Source organism: Nuphar pumila, chromosome 13 (assembly GCF_984573655.1).
Source record: "Nuphar pumila chromosome 13, dmNupPumi1.hap1.1, whole genome shotgun sequence".
NCBI classification, from domain to species: domain Eukaryota; kingdom Viridiplantae; phylum Streptophyta; class Magnoliopsida; order Nymphaeales; family Nymphaeaceae; genus Nuphar; species Nuphar pumila.
Genome location: NC_143261.1, coordinates 89,731,848 through 89,756,676, shown reverse-complemented (window position 1 = coordinate 89,756,676; position 24,829 = coordinate 89,731,848). Strand labels below are relative to the sequence as shown.

At 39.4% G+C, this 24,829-nt stretch overlaps 1 protein-coding gene across 1 annotated transcript; it reads right to left on the bottom strand.

Annotated features, from left to right (window-relative positions):
* Positions 1-15,805: 15,805 nt before the first annotated feature.
* LOC149819095 (WAT1-related protein At4g19185-like) lies at positions 15,806-23,181 on the bottom strand. Its single transcript, XM_089984204.1, has 7 exons — positions 22,892-23,181; positions 21,933-21,995; positions 21,722-21,838; positions 21,340-21,625; positions 19,434-19,589; positions 18,970-19,121; positions 15,806-16,158 (listed from the first exon to the last, which is right to left on the bottom strand). The coding sequence occupies exons 1-7, from the start codon at positions 23,065-23,067 to the stop codon at positions 15,969-15,971; spliced, it is 1,140 nt and encodes a 379-aa protein (XP_089840330.1). The 5' UTR covers positions 23,068-23,181; the 3' UTR covers positions 15,806-15,968.
* Positions 23,182-24,829: the final 1,648 nt, after the last annotated feature.

Below are 24,829 nucleotides of genomic sequence, written 5' to 3'. Positions count from 1 at the left end.
ACAATAGAACCAAACATCGCTTTTTTCCTTTCTCCTTTTTTTATTACGAAGCTCTCCATCGAAGCAGGTACCGTGTCAGACCATTCCTTCCCAAGTAGCAATAGATAATCAAACCAAGACAGATTTCTTAAGAAAAAAAATAGACCTTTAGAAGCATCCTAGAGTGCATAAGCTTGGTGGACTAACCCAAGGCTCATACAAGAGAAAACAAGTGTATGCAATTAAGGAAAGGCCAGTAGCAAAAGCAAAATCATAGGAAAAGAATAAAAGAAGAGGAAAAAATTCAAGAAGCCCTAACCCTTGCTCATTGCGCAGGCAGTCTTTCCACCTGAATGCGAGTCAAAAATCCAGCAAAGCTTCACATCCCTACCTGATATCCTTTACCGACACCCAAACCATTGCAGAGCCCACCAATGAAGGGCACCTGCACACCTGATGATAGTCAAACCTAGGACTAAGGGTTCAGCACCTTCTTCCCAGGTTCGCTGTCACTTGGGTTCTTTGATGGGAGCAATATCCAGTTTCATCAAGTGTAAAAATAAGAATGAAGATGTAACACTCCAAAATTTTGAACTTGTAAACTTTTTAGAAAAAATTTAAAGCTTTGCAATCAATTCTTTTTCTGAGTTTAAAATGGCAATTCAACGAAAAACAATATTTGAAAGAACAAGTTAACACCTTGGGCGCATTACAGGCGAAACTTTCTTACACAATGGATTTGTATCTCCATATAATCATCGAAATCACATAGATTCAAAACAAGTTTTTTTATAATTAAAGTTTACACAAAAAGAGAAATTTCAAAGAAACCCTTATACAAATTACAAAACGTGCTTAGGAGCAAAACAACAGAGAAAGAGTGAGATCTTGATATCATCACGTCATCGCATCATCGTCTGCCACATAAACCTAAACATCACCTATATCCCATAAAATGTGTCAGACTTATAAAAGCCTAGTAGGTGCATAAATATAAAAAATCGAAACAAGACTAACATATTCGTTGTTTCTTTCGTGATGTGCAATTTCAAAATAAGTAAAGTGAGCATGGTAAATCTTGTTTCGATAATTAACTAAGATGAGGGTATGCATAAGATAAATGTAGAAACAACTAAAATTGTTCAGAGGTTTGTTATTCTATGCATTTTAATACCTTGAACAACTAATTGAGTTCGCTCCTAAAAGGAGCCAAATGACCAAGAAAAAAATCTTCATAGGTCACCTGTTATACGGAGATGCATCCAAACTTCTACAGAAGTCATTGGGATCTACCACCTAGGATAATATTTGGTAGCCCGATCCCCTAACTTCGATGATCAAAGACACTAAGTCATTACTACTTAAGGAGCGTAGTTGTTAACAACTTTTACATCGTAATTTTTATACTATCCCATCCTCTCTCTTGATGGAACCAAAGAGACGAATGAGTATACCGGGTTTTATTTTAACTAACGACCCATTCTATATGCTCTAGTCTTTTAAACAAAATCAAGCATCTTGCCTGTGAAAGCCATCATCTATATTTATGTAAATTTTTTTAATCATAATGCATTATCGTACTATGAGGTAAACATAAACCTCCAGTCCAATCATCGTAGTACTAACATACCGTGCATGTCTGATAGTACCATTATGATGAGAAAGATATTGGTTGCTCAGAAAGAAATCCAAACATTATTTAGAAATTTCAATATCCTGTGCTTTAGGCCAAAAAATATTTGAGTCATTTCGAATATAGAAAAGGATCTGCCCTACGTACCATCGATAGCTACGTAGTCGAGGCCTTTTTATTATGTTGGTTTGAGGAGAAACTCAATTGAAAATATGCAAACATAAAACATTTATTTTGATTATCGAGACATCAGACAATGCGAGCTTGAAATCTTGCATGTGAAATCTTTAAAAACAAATTGAATTTCAGTGAGGATACACAAATCTATGTTTTTAAATACATACTAGCATAACATAAAGTAGGTAGAAGTACGCAAAACCACATACTTTATAATATTATATATGTATATAGAATACATATATATTAAAGCATAAGCAAGTGCGCATTACAACGCAACAACAAAGTAAATGACATAAAGCAAGGTCCGATATGTGAAACCATACATCAAACTAAATAAATTATGTATGTGAGGCCCGATATACAAAACTATACATCAGGCTAAGTAAATTGGGTAAGCAGGAGCCTGCACACATTATAGCTCAACGACAAAGTAAATAATATAAAGTAGGGCTCGATGTGTGAAGCCACATCGAGCTAAATAAATTTCAGAAAGTTGAAGCCTATGCATATTAAAGCACAACGACAAAGTAAATAACATAACTTAAAATAGAGAAGAATATGCAAAATTGCATCATTGAGTTAAAAGCATATATATATATATATATATATATATATATATATATATATATATAAACATAAATATAATAAGTATAAGTTAGAAGTATTCTGACATTGTTCTTGTATACAACTTTTTCCTACCTCGAAGATGGTTTGAATCTCTAACGATTCTGAGTGTAGGTTCTTAAAGGCTCGTGCCTCGGTAAGCATGTCCTATCCATTATGCCAGTCTGTAACGCTAAAAAGGATTCTATTGTGCTGCATAAAGAATGATAATAAAACATTATTTAAGTAGACGAGGAACAGTTGCGTCATAGGGGTCAAATCCGAACCCAGTTCAAGCCGATCGGACCGAGCCGGGCTCAACACAAGAAATCAAGTCGGATTCGCTAGCAAGCCAAACCGGGTGGAATGAGGTATAAAAAGTCGGATTTGGTTCGACAGGAAATCGAGTTGATATATGGTGCACACGAGTCAGCCCAAGGTACTGGACTAACCAGGGCTGCGCTCGGTGATAGCAGAGTTTTGCTCGACTCGACCATGCTAGTGCTGCTACTGTTTGAGCGCAACTCGAAAAGGGGATAGAGGGCTCAGCTATTACGCTGAGCTGGGTCTGGCCCCCAAACGAGATAGGACCGAGCCTAGGCTCGGTCCTTCTACTAAGGGGCACAAGCTGAGATTGGTTTAAAAGGAGGAAAGTCGGCGGTCAAGCCAATACTGAAGGCAGTGGCTGCCGCAACCAACGGTCAACACCAGGAGGGCAACAGCCAGGCCACTACTCAAGGCAGTGGCCACCATGATCAACAGACAGAAAGGGGAAAAATGAGGTGACAGGCACAGTGATGCATGTCTTCTAGCCAAAAGAGCAGGGGAGGAGGGAGGCTGGCGGCATGCCACTGTCAGAGACAGTGGACATCGCGGGTAGCCAAAAAAAATGGTGGTGGCAGCAGGAAGAGGCAGCATTAGCCAGCCCCTCCAGCTAGCCACACAACAATGACAACATCACTGTTGCAGTTGTCATCTCTAGGGAGAAAAAGAAAAGAGGGACGAGTGTCAGGTGGAGGTGGCTCGACCCCTCCATCTAGCCAAACCAAGCGAGAGGGAGAGAGACAGATGGGGGGGGGGGGGGGGGCTGCCTAACTAGCTTGCCTTATAAAGAGAAAGAGAAGGAGGTAGGTGCAGGTGGTGCCTGTCCTCCATTTGGCCAAAGGGGCAGGAGAGAGAGGCATCAAGCCCTCCCTCTGGCTGCCCCATCTTGGAAAGACAACAACAACCAGAGGTTGTTGCCGATCTTGCCAGAAAGGAGAGGGTGCTCGACACCCTCTCTCTTGGTGAGCTAGAGCCACCGATGTTGGTGGCTTTGGGTTTGTAGGCAAGCCAGCAGAGAAGAAAAGAGAGGAAGATGGGTGGCGGCTTCAGCTGCCCCATTTGGTTGGCCACCTAATGGCCACAGCATCAGCCAACGACTGCTGTTGTCCTCTGAGAAAACAAAGGAAGAAGAGGGACTTACTTGTGAGCATCCAACGAGCTTCGACGAGGTGCAGGGATACAGGAGGAAGAGAGTCAAGGGGCCAATGAGGTGCAGGGAGACATGAGAAAGAGAGTCGGGGCATCGGGTCTTCAACGTGAGAAAGAGACAGAGGAGTGTGACAGGAGGGGGGGGGGGGTTCTGGTGAGAGAGAGAGAGACAGGAGGGCTCGGGTGTGAGAGGGGGAGGAAGGAGAGAGAGAGAGATGCAGGGTCAGGTTTAATTAAAAAAGAACCCCCCCCCTTGTGGGTAGTTTAAATGGATCACAGGGAAGAATGATCGAAAAAAAAATCTTAGAAACATATAGGATTTTACATTCTACCCCTTTTAAAAGAATTTCATCCTCAATTTTCCTTCAAAGGTTATTTGCAAAAATCGTAATCTAAGTTAATCGGAGTTAACGAGGATGCATACACTATATATGTGTAAACCCAACATATAAGCTCTTAAAGCGATCAAAACAACTCACAATGAGTTCCTAGGAAAAGTTTTGGATTAATTACTTGATTGAACAAAATTTATACATGATTTCATTGATTAAATTTTGTTTGACAAAATTCATAAATTTACTAAATTATAAAAAGTATTAACCTATGATTATTTGAGTGTCTACTTACTATTTTCTATTTGTTCAATCATGATGGCATAGACACGGCGTGCCACTACTTTTTGTGGTTGCTATTGCGGTTGTTGTTGTTATTATTATTGTTGCTAACCTTCACCTGCGGTTCGTCTCTACCAATTTGCCGCCTTCTTGTGACATTCTCGGACGTAATTCCCCATCTTCCCACAATATAGACAACCTCCAGTGTCTCGAAGGCATGGCTTTCTAAGATGACATAGTTGCACTTCAGGCATGATTGATTTGACTGTTGTTGTGGCTTGATTCCTATATCTTGATTTTTCTTCTTAAATGGGGGTCTCTGCATTTTGCTATCAACAAGTTGTCGTTTGTTAACCCCACCATTCCAAGCAGACTTTTTGTCATGTCCACCCTTAACTCGCTTTCAATCATTATTTAAAAGGATGGTTGTCACAACAACTGTAGAGAAAGTTGAGGGCATACTGGTCAGGACCTGATGACAGAGTCCTTCCTTCAGTCTTCGAATGAATTTTCTGGCTTGCTCGCAATCATTTCCGAACAGGTTAAAGTAGTATAGTTTCAAGTTCTGAAATATCATGGTGTAATCCACCAGACTTGAGTTACCTTGCCATAACTCCATGAATTTTGTCTTCTTTTTGTCTCGTTCATGTGAGAAAAAATAGTTTGCCAGAAAGGCACTATAGAAAGTTTTTCAAAGAATAACTGTCGCTCCCGAGAAATGGATACCCCAGGTCCCGTCCCACCATTTTTGGGCACTATACTTAAGCTGATAAGTACTGAAAACAATCTTCTTCTCTTTGGGTACTGATAGTACTTGAAAAGCTCACTCGGTCTACTCAACCCAGTTTTTGACAAGCTCAGGATCGACCTTGCTAGCGAAGGTCAGAGGATCTAGTTTCAATTTTTTTTTATAAGTGATTATGCCTTGATGATGGTTTGCCTCAGTAATTGTAGCCTAATCCCTCTGAGCACGAACTTGACTTTAAATTATGTTGGCCAGGGTGCTGAGGAAATCCATGATGAATTCTCATTGTTTAGCTCATTCGTCAGGCGATTCACCATTCATACTTTGCACCATTCTTTATTCACACCAAAGGACAGGTAAGTTAAAATTTAAAATAATCGTGGTAATCAAGTAAAACAATATTTTTATATACTACAAAACTCTTTACAAAAACCCATCACTGCTGATTGATTTTACAAAAGGTTAAAACCTTTCAGATAAGAGTTTGCCGACTCTACAAAAAGCATCAAAATCCTAACATTCTCTAGCCCCCTAAGAATGGTTCAAGTATTGCTTAACATTGCTCCTCGCAATACTCGTGCATCTAACCTTGCATGGAGGACGGGGGTAAGGTCAAAATGCTAGTAGGTGGTCTAGGCATATAAAGGGACGTAGGCGTATAATGTGGTGAGTTTGGCAAGTTGTTGGGCGACATGTCACCTCTTGTCCCCGTTAAATCTGTTGAATATTCAACCAGTACAGATATATCAGGAGAACCTCTTACGGAGGAAACTTCATCTTCAAGGCCTTGTGTGCCAGCTACTTCTTGTCATGACCCTATTTAAGATGGCATTTTTTCACAGAATGACCCAACTCATCATAGAAGATACAATTAACAAGATTCTGGGGGCACATTTGTTGCACTAAGGCCATGGATCATTCACTGCCTAACCGCTATGGTTCAGTGCACGCAGACACACAACTGAGAAGCACACATATGCGCTGAATTTTACTAAGCGCACACAGGTGCAAATTGATTTTTGCACGCACAAGTGTGCCTTTAGCTTGCACGCACAAGCGCAATTCATTTGGCACTCACAAGCGCACAATCTATGGCACACGCAGGCACAAGAGGGACAGCGCACAAAGGAGCCAGAAGACGCAACACACACAACATGTCGAAGCGGCTTCACTCCTTGTTTGTGTCACACGCATAGCAGGGAAGCTGCAGAGGAAGTGTGTGATGATTTTAATGCTCTTAGGCCTGCGATCAAGAAAGAATCCACATAATTAATAGAATAAGCTTTGAAAGGATTAGTTGATAATGCACTTAGTTGGACACACTTGATCGACACTATGAGTTGTGAGCTCAAAGGCGTTGGATGCTTTATGTGTGCAATTTGGAGTGCGATGTCGTGGCATTGTGTGCGATTTCAAGCTTCGATTGTAAGCAGTCAAGCTACTGCAACTACAAAGAAATTGTGTCAAGTTTAGCTAAGAGTTCAGCCAAGAAAATGTTGTGCTTATACTCATCTGGCGATAGAATTGAGACGTTCATGAGTTGAGATGTTCATTGAGACGTTTGAAGCAATGCACAAAATATGCCCTGTGCAGCGATCAACGGAAGTAGTCTGGATGCTGCAGAAGTAATTCAGGTTGCGGTAGCTAAATGATAAAGCTGATTGAAGATCTGATCCTCAAGATGATCTCTTTGGCTTAGCTTCTTATGATAATGTAACTTTAATAGTGATGAAGTGGAGGTGAGTGAAGATAAAATGATGAAGTGGAAATCCCTTGCTAGCCTATGGAAGAGACTAGGAAAGGCCGATCCTCAGATTGAGGTTATCTTCAATTGGAGCTAAGAAATCAAAACTTTATTTCTCAAAATTTCTGCAGATTACATATTATTATGCTCAATACAAAATACCAAGCATTTATACCTTTGACTTTAGCTTTGGTTCCATGCTTTGGGTGGCCCAAGCTTCAAAACCCACTGTTGATGACCTTACAACCTCGGTTGGCACCACACTGGCTGGTAACTGCTTGGTGTTGATCACCCTACTCGACAGGCTGGGTACTTCTGCTGACCCGAATATCCCTACTGATCTGAATACCTCTGTTATACTGAATAACCATGCTGATTTGAATGCCCCTATTGATCCTGATAATCCTGTTGTACTGCATAACCATGCTGATCCAAATGCCTCTATTGTACCAAACTTAGTGGCAACCTCTCAGGCGTGCTCTTCGGTTGGTTTCTCTTATCTCTTTACTAAGGTTTGCATCACATTTGACCCGGGTGAGCTTGATGGCATTCCATCCGGTTACCAGGTCATCCTAGGTTGGTGCTTTCGTAAGCCAACCTATCCACCTTAAGATTCATGTTCTAGACAATTGATTGAAATTGTTTAACTGCTCCAATCAAGGAATTTATTGTCTCGACCATCTCATTATATAACATCTAAACCAAAACATATTTTCTTAATCAAGATAGATACAAAAAGTGTGAAGCAAAATACTCACAGTGTGATGTGGATGTCGAATGATCAAGAATTACTATATTCTCTATTGCTTTGATACCAAAGCTGTAACGCCCCAAAATCCTAAACTTGTAAACTTTTAAGAAAAAATTTGAAGCTTTGCAATCAATCCTTTTTCAGAGTTTAAAATGGTAGTTCAACGAAAAATAATGTTTGAAAGAACAAGTCAACGAACCTTGGGCACATTATAGGCAAACCTTCCTTACATAATGGATTTATATCTCCATACAATCATTGAAACCATATATTCAAAACAAGGTTTTTGATAATTAAAGTTTACACAAAAAAGAGAAATTTCAAAAGAAACCCTTATACAAATTATAAAACGTGCTCAGAAGCGAAACAACAAAAAAAGAGTGAGATCTTGATATCATCACGTCATTGCATCATCGCCTGCCACATCAACTTAAACATCACCTGTATCTCATAAAACATGTCAGAATTATGAAAGCCTGGTAGATGCATAGATATCAAAAATCAGAACAAGACTAACATATGTGTTTGTTTGTTTTGCGATGTACAATTTCATAATAAGTAAAGTGAGTAGGGTAAATCTTATTTTGATAATTAACTGACTTGAGAGTACGCACAAGATAAACATAGAAACAACAAAGATTGTTCAGGGGTTTGTTACTCTATGCATTTTAATACTCAGAACAACTAACTGATTTCGCTTCTAAGAGGACATCAAAATAACACAAAGAGAATTTTCAAGAGGCCACTTGTTACAAGGGGATGCATCTGAACTTCTACAGAAGTCATTGGGATCTACCACCTAGGATAATATTTAGTAGCCCAGTCCCCTAACTCTGATGATCAGGGACACCGAGTCATTATTACTTGATGAGCGTAGTTGTTAACAACTTGTCCATCAAAGTTTTTATACCATCTCATCCCCTCTCTTGACGGAACCAAAGAGACAAATGGGTATATCAGGTTTTATTTTAACTGACGATCCATTCTACATGCTCTGGTCCTTTAAACCAAATCGAGTATCTTGCTTGCAAAGGTGATTATTTTCATTTATGTGATTTTCTTTTAATCATGGTGCATTATCGCACTACGAGGTTACCAGAAACCTCCTCATCGTAATACTAACATATTGTGCATGTCCAATAGTACCACTACAATGAGAAATATATTGGTTTTTCATAAAGAAAACCAAACATCATTTAGAAATTTCAATATCATGTGCTTTAGGCCAGAAAATATCTGAGTCATTTTGAATATAGAAAAGGACATGATGTACGTACCACTGATGACTACGTAGTTGAGGCTTTTTTTATTATGTTGGTTCGAGGAGAAACTCAATTGCGAATACGCAAATACAAAACACTTGTTTTGCTTATCGAGACATCGAATAATGCGAGCTTGAAATCTCGCATGTAAAATCTTTAAAAAAAAATCAAATTTTGGCGAGGATGCGCAAATCTGCGCCTTTAAATACACACTAGCATAATCTAAAGTAGGCAGGAGTATGCAAAACTGTATACTTTATAATATATATATATATATATATATATATATATATATAAAAGCATAAGTCTGTGCACATTATAATACGACGGTAAAATAAATGACATAAAGTAAAACCTGATGTGTGGTTTGCATAATCGAGGTTCGGTGTACGAAATCGTACATCGAGCTAAGTAAATTGCGTAAGCAGAAGCCTGTGCACATTATAGCCCAACAACAAAGTAAATGACATAAAGTAGGGCTCGATGTGTGAAACCACACACTGAGCTAAATAAATTTTAGAAAGCTGGAGCCTATGCACATTAAAGCACGATGATAAAGTAAATGACGTAATTTAAAATAGACAATAATATACAAAATTGCATCCTTGAGTTAAAAGCATATATATATAATACATATAAGTTAGAAGTATTTTGACATTGTTCTCGTATGCAACTTTTCCCGACCTCGGAGATGGTCCGAATCTCTGGCGATTCTTAACGTAGGTTCTTAAAGGTTCGTGCCTCGATAAATGTGTTTCGACCATTATGTCGATGTATAGCACTAAAAAAGATTATATTGTGCTGCATAAAGAATGATGTTAAAACACTATTTTAGCAGACGAGGCAACGATTGCATCGCAGGGGTCAAACTCGAACTCAGTTTAAGGCGATTGAACCAATTTGGGCTTGGCACAAGAAATCAACCTGGCTTGGCTAGCAAGCTCAACCAGGCAGAACGAGGTATAAAAAGTTGGGTTTGGTTCGGTTGGGAAATTGAGTTGATATATGGTGCACACGAGTCGGCCTGGGTACTAGACCAACCAGGGTTGTGCTCAGTGATAGTCTAGTTTTGCTCAAGTTGACCATGCTAGTGAGGCAGCTATTTGAGCGCAACTAGAAAAGGGGACAGAGGGCTCAACTATTATGCCCAGCTGGATCTGGCCCCCCGAACGAGACATGACCGAGCCTTCTACTGAGGGAATCGAGCTGGGCTTAATTCAAAAGGAGGGAAGTCGGTGGCCTGCTGCAGCCAACGGTCAGCACTGGGACATTGGCAGCCAACTCACTGCCGGAGGCAGTGGCCTCCACAGCCGATTGCCAAAAAGGGGAAAATTGAGGGGATAGGCGCAGTGGCATCTGTCTTCCAACCAAAAGAGCAGAGGAGGAGGGACGCTGGCGGCCAGGCCACTGCTGGAGGCAGTTGCCACCGCGACCAACAGAAAAATAAAATGATGGTGGCAGCAGGAGGAGGCTTTAGCCAGCCACCTAACGACGACAACAGTACTATTGCTGTTGTCGTTCCTAGGGAAAAAAAGAAAAAAGGAGCAGGTGTCGGGTGGAGGTAGCTCGACCCCTCCATCCGGCCAAACCAAGCGAGAGGGAGAGAGACTAACGAGGAGCAGGAGGGGTTCTGCCTAACCCAACTTTCCTTACAAAGAGAAAGCGAAAGAGGTAGGCGCAAGTGGTGCCTGCCCTCCATTCGGTCAGAGGGGCAGGAGGGAGAGGCATCAAGCCCTCCCTCTAGTTGCCCCATCTTGGAAAGACGACACCAGTCAGAGGCTGCTGTTGATCTTGCCAGAGAGGAGAAAGGAGAGGGTACTCGACATCCTTTCTTTTTGCGAGCTAGATCCACCAACACGGCAAGCCAGTAGGGAAGAAAAGTGAGGAAGATTAAGTAGCAATTTCATCCAACCACCCATTGGCCATAGCGGCAGTCAACAACTGCCTTTTGAGAAAACCAAGGAAGAAGGAGAAGAGGGACTTATCAATGAGTATTCGACGAAGTGCAGGGAGACGGGAGGAAGAAAGTCGGGGGCGTCGAGTCTCCGGCGTGAGAAAGAGACGGGGGGGGGGGGAGGTCCAGTGTGAGAGAGAGACATGAGGGCTCAGGTGTAACAAGGGGACGGAGGAGAGAGTTGGGACGAGTTTTAGTTAAAAAGAAACCCCTTGTGGGGGGTTTAAATAGACCACAAGGGATGTTGACTGGTGAGTCGACTACCCACCCGGATTTGGGATCCAAACATTTTTTTTCTTTGAAACACGTAGGATTTTACAGAAGAGGCTTAGTATCCTATTGATTTCTTTGTTTGAATACAGAAAGTAGGCTCTGCTGTGCATATCAACCGCAGGAGCAACACCCCCAACAAAACCACCATGGATGGTTTCGGCCCTTGCCCTAGACCTGAATAATCCATTGGCATACCTGAACTGTGAAAGAACAACCCTTCAAACAAAAATTGAGCCAAGCTGTCTTTATCAACTTCTGCTTCACCACCTTCACCGTAGGCCTTGTTCTCCTGGTTTAACCCATAGGGGAGTTCCAATATCCGACCGAATTAGATTCTATTTAGTTGCATTTTGTAAGCCAAAACACTATCAAATTATAATCGAAAGCAGATATGGTTTTGACTTTTTGCTACCAAATCTGAGAAATCCGAATTTGATGGTATCAGAATCCGTTTACATGTAAAAAAAAAGAATAGGTATAAGCTTGTCACCATCCAAGTTCCAATACGTTTGGTCAACATCCAATTAGTCGAATATCAGGGGCCGAGCTACATAATGGCCTGACCTGGCGATTTGGGTCAGGGTGAGTAGTGCCCACTGACCGGAATGTTGTCTCTCTATCTATATATATATATATACAAAAACCCATATCATCAATCAGGTTTTCGTCAAACTCGGGTTGGACGCAAGGCCGTGCACCGCACGTTAAAAAATTTGATTTTTTCAACCAGGTTTTTGTCAAACTTGGGTTGGAAGCACGGCTCATGCGCTGCACGTTAAAAAAAAATGAGTTTTTGACATTTAGGGGCGCTGCTAAATGTGCCAAATATATATATATATATATATATATATATATATATATATATATATATATATATATATATATATATATATATATATATATATATATATATATATATATATATATATATATATGTGTGTGTGTGTGTGTGTGTGTGTGTGTGTGTGTGTGTGTGTGCTTACCCTAACTTGGATTCTGGCTCCGTCCCTGCCGAATATGGTATTAGCCACGTCCGACCCTAATCCAAACTGTTTACATCTTAGAGCCGCATTTATGACTTCGTGGGCACAACACTAAAAAAATCCAATCAAATGAAGAAAAAATCGCAATCCCTAGCCCATCTAGTGTGTTTTCATGGGTAGCCACAACCAAGGGCAAGAAACATGGGAAAGAGATGAACGCAACATGGGATTTAGTAGTGTGGCCCACCTCCATTAACAAGAAACGTTGTGTTTCGTGTGATAGGCATGTTGCAACATCCTCCCCTGGGGAAGCCATTTCTCACAGGAGCAACATTTCATCTGGCACGGTGGGTCCAGACTCCAATCCCACACGTCGTCACAATTGCAGCCTAAGGTCATGTTTGATGGCTTGTTCAGGTTTGGACAAAAGGACAGAACAGAAGATTGGTTTTGTTAGTTTTGTAACTGTTTCAAGTCTAACGTTTGTTTGGATCATACTCAAATGCTATGTTCCAAATGTCCATTGTTTGACGACGATGTGCAGACAACTTGGACAATCATTGATAATGGGTCAAATTATTTTGTTTTGGATCGTATGACCTGATTCGTACACCATTTTACATGTTTTAACAAGTTTATTATGGTTTTTTGCCCGAATATGGATCCAATTATGAAATTATATCTAAAATCCTGAATTTTTTCCCTAAATATGGATTTGAAATTGAATTTTTGACCCAAATATGAATCTCAAATTTGATTTTTGCCTTGAATATGGATTTTTGCTCTGAATATGGATCTCAAATTGGATTTTTGCCTCGAATATGGATCTTGAATTGGATTTTTGCCCTGAATATGGATCTTGAATGGGATTTTTGCCCCGAAGATGAATTTTTGCTCTGAATATGAATCTCAAATTGGATTTTTGCCTCGAATATAAATATTGAATTGGATTTTTGCCTTAAATTAGATTTTTGCCTCGAATATGGATCTCAAATTTGATATTTGCCCTGAATATAGATCTCAAATTGGATTTTGCCCCAAATATGGTTTTTTGACCCGAATATGAATATCAAATTGGTTTTTTGCCCCAAATATGGTTTTTCAAAAACTATTATACATTGTGCTGATTTATCAAAAAAAAAAAAAGGTGAAGAAGATTTTTACAAGGTCAACATTTTTGAATTACCTCAAAGTCTTAAAAAAGGTAAAGAATATTGAAAGAATCTTTCAATTCATAGCATTTGTGGAGGCACTCGCAAGGTTCTTGTTAGTTATTTTATCCTTTGTCTCAATAGGTTGACTAAAATTAGCTTAAAACTCTTCTAGGGATATATCTTTTATGCATGTGCATTTGTCTTTATATTTTGCAGTTTATTGCATGATCTAAAATAGAAATAGTGTGCAATCTCTGCCATTATATTCATGGAGAATTAGACATGCTGCAGTTTAGATCAACTTGGGGTTGGCAATTTAGATCATTTAGTGCAGTATTAATAAAGATGTATGACTTCATCAAAAGGTTCAATTGGAAGCTTGAGACTTGTTCTAATATGGAGTAATTTTACCATCAAACTATTTCATATCCCATTATAAGCATCATTCAGTTGAAATGTTTCAATCCTTATCACAAAAGTTTATTTTCATGAAAAAAAGAAATTACAAATATTTGAGGTTAAATGCACATGAAAGCAACATCAATTGAATTATTAACAGAAAAAAAAACCTCAAAGATGTAAAACTTATTACCATGCACTTAGCTGATAGCATGATCAGTATGCTGATCAAAATACATAACAGAAAGCACACAGAGATGTAGTTTGTTGCAGCTGTCAACAAATATCACAATGTCAACTTTGAAATCAACAGGATATGATTATCTCCAACCTCACTTGATCAAACATAACTCTATGCTTCCACATCATTGCGATGAGCTAGATCGAGCATCTCTGCAATTTCAGAAATGAACCGTATTTACCTCTACATAACAAGATCATGAGAAGTCTGGGTTAGTTGCAGCCACCAACATCTACATTAGCACCTCATTTGCATGTCTTTTCTTTTTTTTCATTCTTAGAAGTTTTCGTTCAACTACCCATTAATGTCAGATCTTACAATTCTCTTACTAACTAATGTACAGTCTTTAGTCTTTTATATCCGCTCAAAATACCAATATAGAGGGGTATGTTAAGGAATTTTAACAAATTCTCTTCAGAATCTTCCTGAAATCACTAAACCAAGGATTCCATAAACATTCTGATATTCTCAGAATCATGCTCATATTCGACATACTTTTGTGGCTTAAATAGTCGAGAAAATTCAGCTGTTTGCCTGCTCTTATGAACCTTTTCTTTGGTCAATTTTTCAAAGATCTTCACATTTTAGATACGGATTGACAAAGAAATTGTAGAATTTGTGCCGGTTAGGCTTCACCAAAACCTTCAATCCCACCTCAACACCAAGCCCGCATTGTGACCTCAGCCATTGAACGACCCTGTATCTGGGAACAATCTGTTTCTCAAGATTCACACCCAAGTATTCTGGAACTTCAATCAGGGCACTGATTGGGAATCCGATTTCATCAGTAAGAAAATTGATCTTCCTCCCCACATCTGCTAAATCATAAATGAGAATTTTAGGCTCTCTCCACAACAATTTGAATGCATCTCTATGATTCAACCCGTTTCGGCAAAGGCAACCTACATTTCAAATTCTTCAACAAATTCACACATCTACCCAATTCACCCCCTGCTTCAATAAAAAAAAATCGTGGGTTGTTGACGACGCCTTCTTAATCTCAAGAAAACCAAAACCCAGTCCCCTAAACTCTGAAACTAGAGGTTTTAACCTGTCCTCCACCCCCCAATTCAAGAACCCCTGGGAGATCACCGACAATGGAATCAATTTCTTCCCTTCTAAATCCAATTCCCTTCAAATAATTGATCCTCGACGCAATATGCCGTGCACCCAATTTGAACAATTTTGGGAAATCTATCAAAATCCTTGTCTCCAATGCTGTCATCCCTCATAACCCCCACTCTTGGTTCCAATTCCAACCGCCGATCCAAGAAAACCAAACGCCCCTCCACCGGCCGCCGCCCAGAGAAAGCTCGTACCTCAGCTTGGCCACCACCCCTTCACCGACAACTGCTGAGAGAGAGAGAGCACCGCCCCTCTGGCCGCTACACAAGAGAGGGAGAGACAGCTATGAGAGAGTGTCGAGTGTCCGAGAGATGGTCCGGCATGCCCGCTACACAGAAGAAACCCTTGCTGGAGGAGCGGCTTCCTCTGAAGGCGCTCTTGCAGGAGGAGCGAGTGGTGCCTGAGACCGAAGAGCTCGCGGGGCGCCCGTCGAGAAATTTCCGTTCTCCTCATCCCTGTTACTTTTGTAACAACAGGGGGGAGGGTGGAACGAAAAAACCACGTGTGTAAGGATGCTGTGGACGCACGGAACGCCATCCGCAGCATCTAACGTTTGTTAGATATCGCCGTTCCCAGTGAGATTTTTGTCCAAATCACGCTGGGAACGGCGCATCAAACATACCCTAAGTGTACAAAGACATGGAAAGGATGGGGGGGGGGGGGTAAAGAACAGCTTGGAACAAATACAAAGGTTCAGGAAAACAGAACTTTTAACAGTTCTATTGAGAAAATCATCCATCAAATACATGCGCTAAATTTGGAAACCTCTCTCTCTCTCTGAGTGTGAGTGTGTGTTGTCTTCAAATGTATATCAAATAGCAGAAAGCTAAAATCAAAACTCTTTCTGCCTAACATTCATGTGGTCCTTTTGTCACCCTCGAGGTTGCCCAGTGGTGCTGAAGTTTTGAGAAGCGGTGCAAGTTCATGAACATGTGGTTTAAAGTCTTTGTTCACGTACACCAAGCCTCCAGTTGCAAGTCTCTCTCTGTAGTGTGCCCACGTTACAATGTATAAACCAGCAATGATGAGAGCTCCTCCAATAATACTGTCATAAACAGAAATAACCATCAATTGGCTTGTTAGTTTTTTGGCTTCAATAGGCAACAAGTAACAAAAAATAAGAACTTAGGTTACCGACATAATCTCTGAACTTGCAGAACGTCATTGTTTGTACATTACAGACTCGATTTTTCATTATGAAATCCACTACCATGTCAGAGGAAAAGAAAAGGAGACAAAGGACTCTAACGATGAAAAAAGATTGGCAATAGAACTCAAGAATATTTCCCTTCAACTCCATCAGAATGCACCAGGTATGTTACCCTTTCAGTATTCATGCTTTTCCTTCAATCTAGACTCCCAGAGATCCAAGGTCATTTTGACAGAAATGTTCGCTTATAACAAACGCAACAACATAACACATGGAAACAATAATCTGTCAATTTGATTGCATTCCCAAACAAGAGCAGGAAATCCCATGATTTGTCAATGGAGTCTCCAGTGATCCCCGGTCAAAGACTGTTAATTCAGACAATGTTCTTGGTACCTCCTCAGCCTTCAAAATATAAATTTCCCTGCTCCATGAAAAAGTCCATCTTAGGTTGTTAGGCCATTTTATTGTGCATAGCCATTTATCAGAGGGACAGATACCAAAAGTTGGCAACATCGCCTGGGAGCTGGTATTTGAGTTACGAACTGAGGAATTGTGTTGAAGTTCCAGCCAGCATAATCTTGCAATGGTTGTTTGGGAGAAAGGAATTGAGAAGGCATTTGAGGAAGTTGAGAAGGCCAACGAAGCATTTACTCCATCGGACTTGCAGCCAAAGCAGAACTGGAAAATGCTCGCAGGAATTGAAGGATTCCACAAATCCCCATGAATCCCAGCTCCCAAAGAGGCCAAATTTCTAAACCCGCACCACCAATTCTAAGGTGCAAAACCAAATGAAGCTTAATGATGTTAACCTATATTGAGCCTATCATCACAAGAGATATTATTGAAAGCATTATTACGAGGAAGAGAGAGCGCATGTCAATTTGCAAGAACATTTATAAATCTATCAAAGAGGAAGATACAGGAAGCTATACTACTTGAAAACTTCATTGAACCAGCAAACCACCATGATTAAGCTACAAATCCACCAATGGAGAATCTCATCCTCACATAGCATTTTTTGAGCAATATATACTAAAACACCTAATTCCATCCCTTAGGAACCACCTGACAGATCCTAACCATTATGGATAAATTGTAATTCCTTATGAGAGCAAATGATTAAAACCGTATTCTATCAATAGAATACCTAAATTGCCCTTAATATATTTGCATTCATAAATAAATACCAAGGAAATGACATGTTTCCTTCTAATGCCACTACTAATCCCAAAGTGGAGGACTATATTAGATGCATAGCTACAGATGCTGAGAGGAATAACCGAAGAGACTGTGGCATGCACTTATAGGCTGGATCCAAGGTGTTGATGTATAATGCTAGGATTTCTTAGAGTCTGATCACTGTAGGTATGTAACAGCTGGCTGCCATCCCCAGGAAGGCTGCAGTGACAGAAACTTGTTAAGAAAAATACTGATATAGCAGATGAGATATATGGTACAATAGAAGCTAATGACTACTGAACAGAAGCTGTTAAGCAGCCCTGTTATGAATTCATTTTCATCCTATCCATTCAATGCCAAATCCTATTAGTGATTTCATAAGATTCAAACACTTGCCAGGTAAGAGAACCTAAGCAGCATCCTTATTATATTGAAACATTAAGGCTTACCATCTACATAATTACTTCATCATCTCTTTTGATGTGGATTGTTTTGTAATACACCTCACTGTACGATAGAAGCCTTACCTTTTACAATATGGTGCTTATCTTATTTTGCAACAAAATATCAAAGCTCTTCGGTTTAAGAAAAAGTAATTAAACTGCACTAACTACTTGTCAATATGGTCTTTGCTTCCCTTAGCCCATCTCAATGTAACATGGCTAAGCTTACTGAGGAATTGCGGTTTCAAGCATCGCCCTCAAGCACTATCAGTGGTACACTTGTGGGTCCTTTATGTAGCCCCCAACAGTTGAGAGGCCTAAGTATATATGGTACATAATCTCTCCATGAAAGCAATGAATTTTAAAGCATATTGTACTTAAGTCATTATTTTTTTTTCTTGAGTTACTTCTGTATTTAAGCCAAGTTCCTGTCCATTGAAAATCCATTCTAAAAGAACTGTACTTAAAGAGAGTATGCATAAAGAGATATAACTAGGACCTGTTACATAAACATGTCACGAAAGCCAAAATCATCCACAAATATTCAAAACTAGTTCCTTTATCTAGTGTAAATTTCTCATCCTTATCTTAAATCAAGCTTGAACCGACTTGTGCATGTGCATAAATTTTTTGTGGCATGCTAGCACCGATTTTTTGATGTTCAATCATAAAGCAAAATGCTACTATGCAAAACTTCTGCAGCGTCCATAGAACAGAAAATGTACCACCAAAAGACAATGAAACCTCATTATTGTAAATTCACATTCCAAATATCTCTCAAAACACATGCGTGCACCTACCCATGTGCATGTGCATGTGCACATGCACGCACGCACACACATACACACACACACAGTTCGGATGGTATAATAGTTAGCTAACTGCTGACCTTTATTAACCTGTGATCTATAAGTATTTTAGTCAGAATATTGCAGCAATTGACAGTTCATCAAAAATTGCCCCTTTAGACCCAATAAATACCAAATATGATAGAAAAATTACAACTAAAGCAAGATATAATAGTAAGTTTCAGATGTTCAATACAGAAGTTGACATGATTCAGTCAGTGCTCAAAACCCACCTTCCGAGATATAGTGTGCTTCCAATGAAAATTCTTGACAAAAAAGCAGATGCAAAAGGCTGAAGTGGGTTGTACAGTGCCACTAATGCAGGGCCAATGATCTTATTAGCCCAAGTCAAAAGCCCATAGTTGATGGCAGATGCAACAACTCCCTGGAAATCAAGTACAGCATTTATTATATTTTAAATATGATGGCACAGTGAAAAATATAAATATCTAATCGCCAAAAGTTTTCAGAAGCCATTAATCAGAAGATGCTAAAAATAGGATCATTGCATAAAATTCAAAATAATAGGGATTCACCATAAAAACTTTTGCCAAACTTTTCTTTCAAATGGATGCTTGTTGAACAGGGGGGAGTTTGTATTATGACTTCGACATTTGAAAAAAGAAGCTTTGTCAAAGGTCCTTTTCACATTATCTTTTAAAACTGATTGTAGATAAAATGTAGGTCAATGACTTACAGCATATATCACCGTGAGTATCTCAGACTGTGTTAAGACCCAGTCCGTAGAGTCATTGGTTGCAAATACTCCAGTAAAAGTCATCAAAAGAGCACCAAATAAATATGAATACGCTGTCAATGACAGGTTGGCAGGATATTTCACTAGAACTGGAGCCTGCAATAATTAATCAAGTCTTCAGAGGAAAAAAGCATCTGCAGCAGCATAGACGTCTCAAATCTCATGCCAATTTTCTTCATCTAGCAACCATATTTCACCAAACCAGTAACCAAGACTACATTTTCTGGTGCTTAAAGATTATTAGAATAAAAATAAACTACAGCTAACAAAGGCAACAGAAACAAACTCATGCCTAAATTTGAAGGAAAACATAGAGACAGCAAATAGCAAAGAATTTCAACAGAAAAAAAAAGATATCATGTTATAGATGAACAACAAGTGCATTTAACACAAAGTCCAAGTTAATCCAGGCTAATAGTTATGCCAACACAATTGTGGAACCCAACATCAACCCAACGACCCACATTAGTGACAAAAAGATTGCAGATAGAAAAGGATAGGGTTAAAACACAAACTGGCGGAACTGCACAAAAGGTATCAAGCACGCCTAGTCAAACAAAATCTTTTAATAGAATCAACTTCAAGAGGCAACAACTCTTGGCGTTAAAGACAGACCGAATGACACTGAACCAATTCTGGTGTATTAGTAACAGTCTGCACTTCACACAAAATTGTGCATCCGTGCATTGAACAAATAAGGCATTTTTTTGACAGTGATAGCCTAGCCATAGCACCCCAGCTGTGGACAGCTTGGTCACCGGCCTAGCCCATGTTTCACATACCTAAATTTGTTCTTGAGCAACCATGCAGCATTTGAGTGGAGTAGGCCACAAAGATATGTGGCCTAAAGCACACATGGAAAGCTTTGCAAGGCCAAGGCATGATCACATGTGAGATATCGTGGACAAATAAGCAATGAAAGAAACAACCTATTAGCAAATGTAAGCCAACATTCAAGCAATTGAACATACCAGCAAACCATCAGAGGAGCAAAGAGCTGTAAGGAAAGTGGGATACGATCAGCATATATTCCTTTCACTAATGCAAAAGGGGCAACAACTATCCAACATTACAATGATGTGTTACAAGTCACCTTAGCATCAAAGCATATAGTATACATGAGGAACATCAAAGTATGGCTTCTCCAGCCACAAGTAACACACAAGCAAGCCCACAAACTACAAGTTACTCATTGTAAATCCTACCAAAAGCTTTGCATACATCATGTGCCATCACAACCTTGTATGCATGTGTGGTTTGCTACGTAAATCTGTAAAAATATGTTGGTTCTTTAAGTATTTGTTGGATTTCTCTAGTAACTCAAGAATGCTCATCTTAGAACCTATACAGGTTTCACTTCCTAAGCAAAGTTGGCTCCATATATAATACACTTTGATTCTAAGCCCTAAGGTGACCTTTATAGCTAGCATTCTAATGTTGATTGGCTGCTGCCCTGTTTGTACTAATAAAAATGAAATTGCTGCCCCATTTGCACTAATAAAATGAACATTACTCTTAACTGTCATTGCTTATCGCTCTTTGCCCCTTTTATGGTTTACTTCTATGTGCAATTGCTTGAACGTCTGCTTAGATTTGCTACCAATTGTTGCTACCATTGCCTCTTTTGAACATGCCATGTATAAACCTGAGCTGATAATGTCCCACTAAGTGCCTTTTAGGCTTGTCCTTGTGGCCTACGCTCAAGTGTCGTGCTGTTTCTCAATGCCATAGTTAGGCCCGTGAAATATGAATCATGGACCAGGAAGTGCCTTCACACACACATGCACATATATACATATATATAGCTATCTCAAAGCTATAGAAACCAAAAAATGGTGAGACGTACCTGCAAAGCCAGATATATAGACATGCATAGGCAGTTCCCAATAAGGCACAGGATACCAATGTGCCATCTTTCAAGCCCAAACTCCATCAAACTAGGAGACAACCACCCAACAGGCTCTGGTTGGGATACTGCACTTATCTCACTATGAGCAGCAAGATCCATAAACCCATTTCCAATAACTGCCTGACCCCTAAATGATGCCATCAATAGAGCACCAGAAACACAAATAATTGTGCCTGCAATCTTCATCTTGCCTTCATTTGTGAACAAGTTAACCGTCTCTGTGCTACACAAACAAAATTAATCATATGAAATTAGAGTGAATGGAAACATGAAGAAAACCATAACCGACAAAAAACATAGTGACATCAACATTCTTTACCCCATTAATGCAGCCAATATAAATGTAAACACTGGTATTGCAGGCTGTATGGCTGCAGCATATGTTGGACTCGTATATCCAAGGCCAATAATAAACAGAAGCTGGTTTCCAAATACCCTATACAAGCATAAACAAGTAACGTATATCATAATCCAGTGGGTTGCAGAATTGGGTATGCATTGTTGGGGAGAATGCTGATAGAAATTCTTACCCAGTTAGACCAAGAAAGAAGAATGCCACAAGAAGCTGACGACATATTGGTGATCGTATCCTTCTGCATAATAAGAATAATCACCCATCATGATTTCATCCACTACTCTTAGTGACACCACGTACATACAAGAGCACACACAGTCAACAACTCCAGAATTCATTGTTGTTACTGACACTGCTACTACTACTACTCGTACTGCTGCTGCTGCTACTACTACTCTATTATAACATTGGCCAGAAACAAAAGAGTTTCTTGTGTCTTGCAACCAATTTTATGAGAATTGAACAGCTCCAATATTTAATGCAATGATTTTAGATTATTACACATTTAACATATCTTGAAAAGAAAACAGCTGAAAATAATGACCACTATACAAAATAGAAGAAAAAGTTTATTAAAAAAATTGCCCATTATTTGCAAGAGGAAATTCTCCTGTTCAACTTGGCATAAATCAAAGGAAATTCTCAAATTGATATGTACATTAAGAAAGAATATTCAAGACTGTTTTTTGAAAAAAGAAAATGCAAAGGCACGACAAGACAAAAGATTGTTGGCCAGCATGCTTGAAGAAGAATTGAATCAAAAGGCACAATCACCATAGATCTCAATGAGGCGATTAGGCGGCCCACTTCTGCAAAAAGGATGAGGAATTTGCACTATGAAGTACAATTGCATACACAACTCATCCTACCTTTCCCTTATGAAGATTGTACCCGAAACACATAAGATAACACTCCAAAAAGCCAAAGTTTTCTAATATTGTCAAATCCCCTATACATCAAAGACCGAAGTCGCATAACAAAGGCACCCAAAATTCAAAAAACTAAGCAATTGAAATTGCAAAATGAAATCATGCCCTCCCCTTTTCCTTTGAAAACCCACAAGAAATGAAGAAATTGTAACCAACAAAGGGAAAAAAACAAAAAGGGAAAGTAGAACCTGGGAAGAGGTCACACTTTTCTCTGTAATAAGCGATGGGGCCAAGCAGGGCCAGCGCCAGCATGTCTCTGTAAACGCAGAAGACCACCTGATTCATCCCAACATTGAGCGCCAACTTCGTGATAACGTGGTAACCTCCATAGCCGATCTGAACCAGCACCATCGCTGCATGAGCCTTCCAAGTATCGACCATGATAGTTGTCGCTGCTCCTTCACTCGATCCGTTTGCTACCCTCGTGCTATTTCACTTTTCTGATTAGTTTTAGGCAACACCAACAAATTAACACTCTGAATCGTTCTCCTCAACACCAACAAATTGCAATTACTCGCTGCGATTCATTTTTGTCTCTCTCCTTTTGGTAAAGCTGATGGTGATCACGTACGTACGCACATCAAGATCAAGCCACCAAACACCTTTTTTAACACATTTCTCCAAGAGCAATTCTTTTGTCAATCCCCAAGAAAATGTAGGCTTTCCAAAAGTTGTCGCCCATGTCACAAACCGATATTTTGAAAATATCTTAATCCTATGGCGATATTTTCAAAATCTAATACAGTGCTGAAATGCAATATTTTCAAAATATCACCTGTTTTGAAAATGTTGTGTTATTTGGTGTTATTAATGCAATAAGAAACAATTTTCTAGAATTTTTATATTACTTATATTTTTCATTATAATGATTTTATAAGGTTTTATATATGTTGACTAGGGGTGTCAAATAGGTCGGGTTTGGTCCAGACCCAGGTAGAACCAGACCTGGCTCCGATTTTTGGGTATGGTATCGAGTCCAAACCCGGGTCTAATCGGACCTAACCTAAGAGAAACCACACCCGTGATTTTTTCTATTTTTAAAAGGATAGTATGGCCTAAAAGTGCCACATCTAAGCCTTAGCATTTACTAAAGTAATATACCTTTTTATATTTTACAAAAATCCTTGGTATGTGCAGAACGTGACGCACTCCAATGCCGTGAGAATTGGTAGTGTGTTGTGAAGCTTTCATTCCACGCAACCATGGTTTAATCCCAAATAGGGATCACCTTATAGTTGTTTAAAGGTTTTGTCATGTGCGGGTTTAAGGATAACCTTCTTTTATTTAGCACAGAGAAACCACTGCTATGATTTGGACCTTCTATTAAGGGCTGAAAAGTGCTACATTAACAGTGAGCTTAAAGTTCAAGTTGCAGTGTAAAACAATGTAGTAAGAAGCTTCGGAAAACTCACTGGGAAGTTTCTCACATCCTAAGATAAGCTTTGGAAAACTACTAGAATATAGGAAACCTTTTTTTTTAAAGGCTAAAATATAGGAAACTTGCTTCCTCATTGTTTCAGAAATTGATTCCTTTTCACATTCTTAACATTTCTTTGTCACTTCTCTTTCACTTATCTTTTTAAGTTTTTCATATTAAAAAAAATAAATTTTTATAAAAAACTTACCTATTGGTTTTATATTTGTGTTCATGTCATTTTTTATTTGTTGTTGCCCATGGTTTATATTGCTTTTTATGTGTTTCCTTTTCATTTTCATGTGTTTACATTACTTGGGAAACATCTGCTTCTGCATGAAGGGAGTTCAGCATGCATGGAAACTAAATCTGAAAGTTGTGCTCCTTTCCGCTAGACCAAGAAAAAACCCCTCATTACCGACTGCACATTGACAGATCTCTAGTTAGCAAAAACCCTTGAGAGAGTCCCCTCTACCCATTAAAAAGTACACCCAGCTTCAACCTTGCAACAAAGTACAGCCTCCATGAGTTTTGAACTATGGTTGTTTCGCGTCAGGTGACCAACCACAAAAGCCACTTTCATTCTGGGATGATTCTGTTTTCATCATCAAGCGGTACCCCTGGAATCAGAGATCCTTTCCATGAAAAGGATCCCATTTCTGCACATTGCAAACACACCCTTACAGCTTTCGGGGAATGGAACACAGCCAGTTGCACGATATTTTAAAA

Bases quoted from the DNA above. Each gene is read 5' to 3' on its own strand.
- LOC149819095 (XM_089984204.1), bottom strand. From the start codon at position 23,067: ATGGTCGATACTTGGAAGGCTCATGCAGCGATGGTGCTGGTTCAGATC. The intron at 21,839-21,932 runs GTAAGAATTTCT...ATGCTTGTATAG, and splicing joins TTCTTTCTTGGTCTAACTGG to GGTATTTGGAAACCAGCTTC. The intron at 19,590-21,339 runs GTACGTCTCACC...TAATTATTGCAG, and splicing joins CTATATATCTGGCTTTGCAG to GCTCCAGTTCTAGTGAAATA.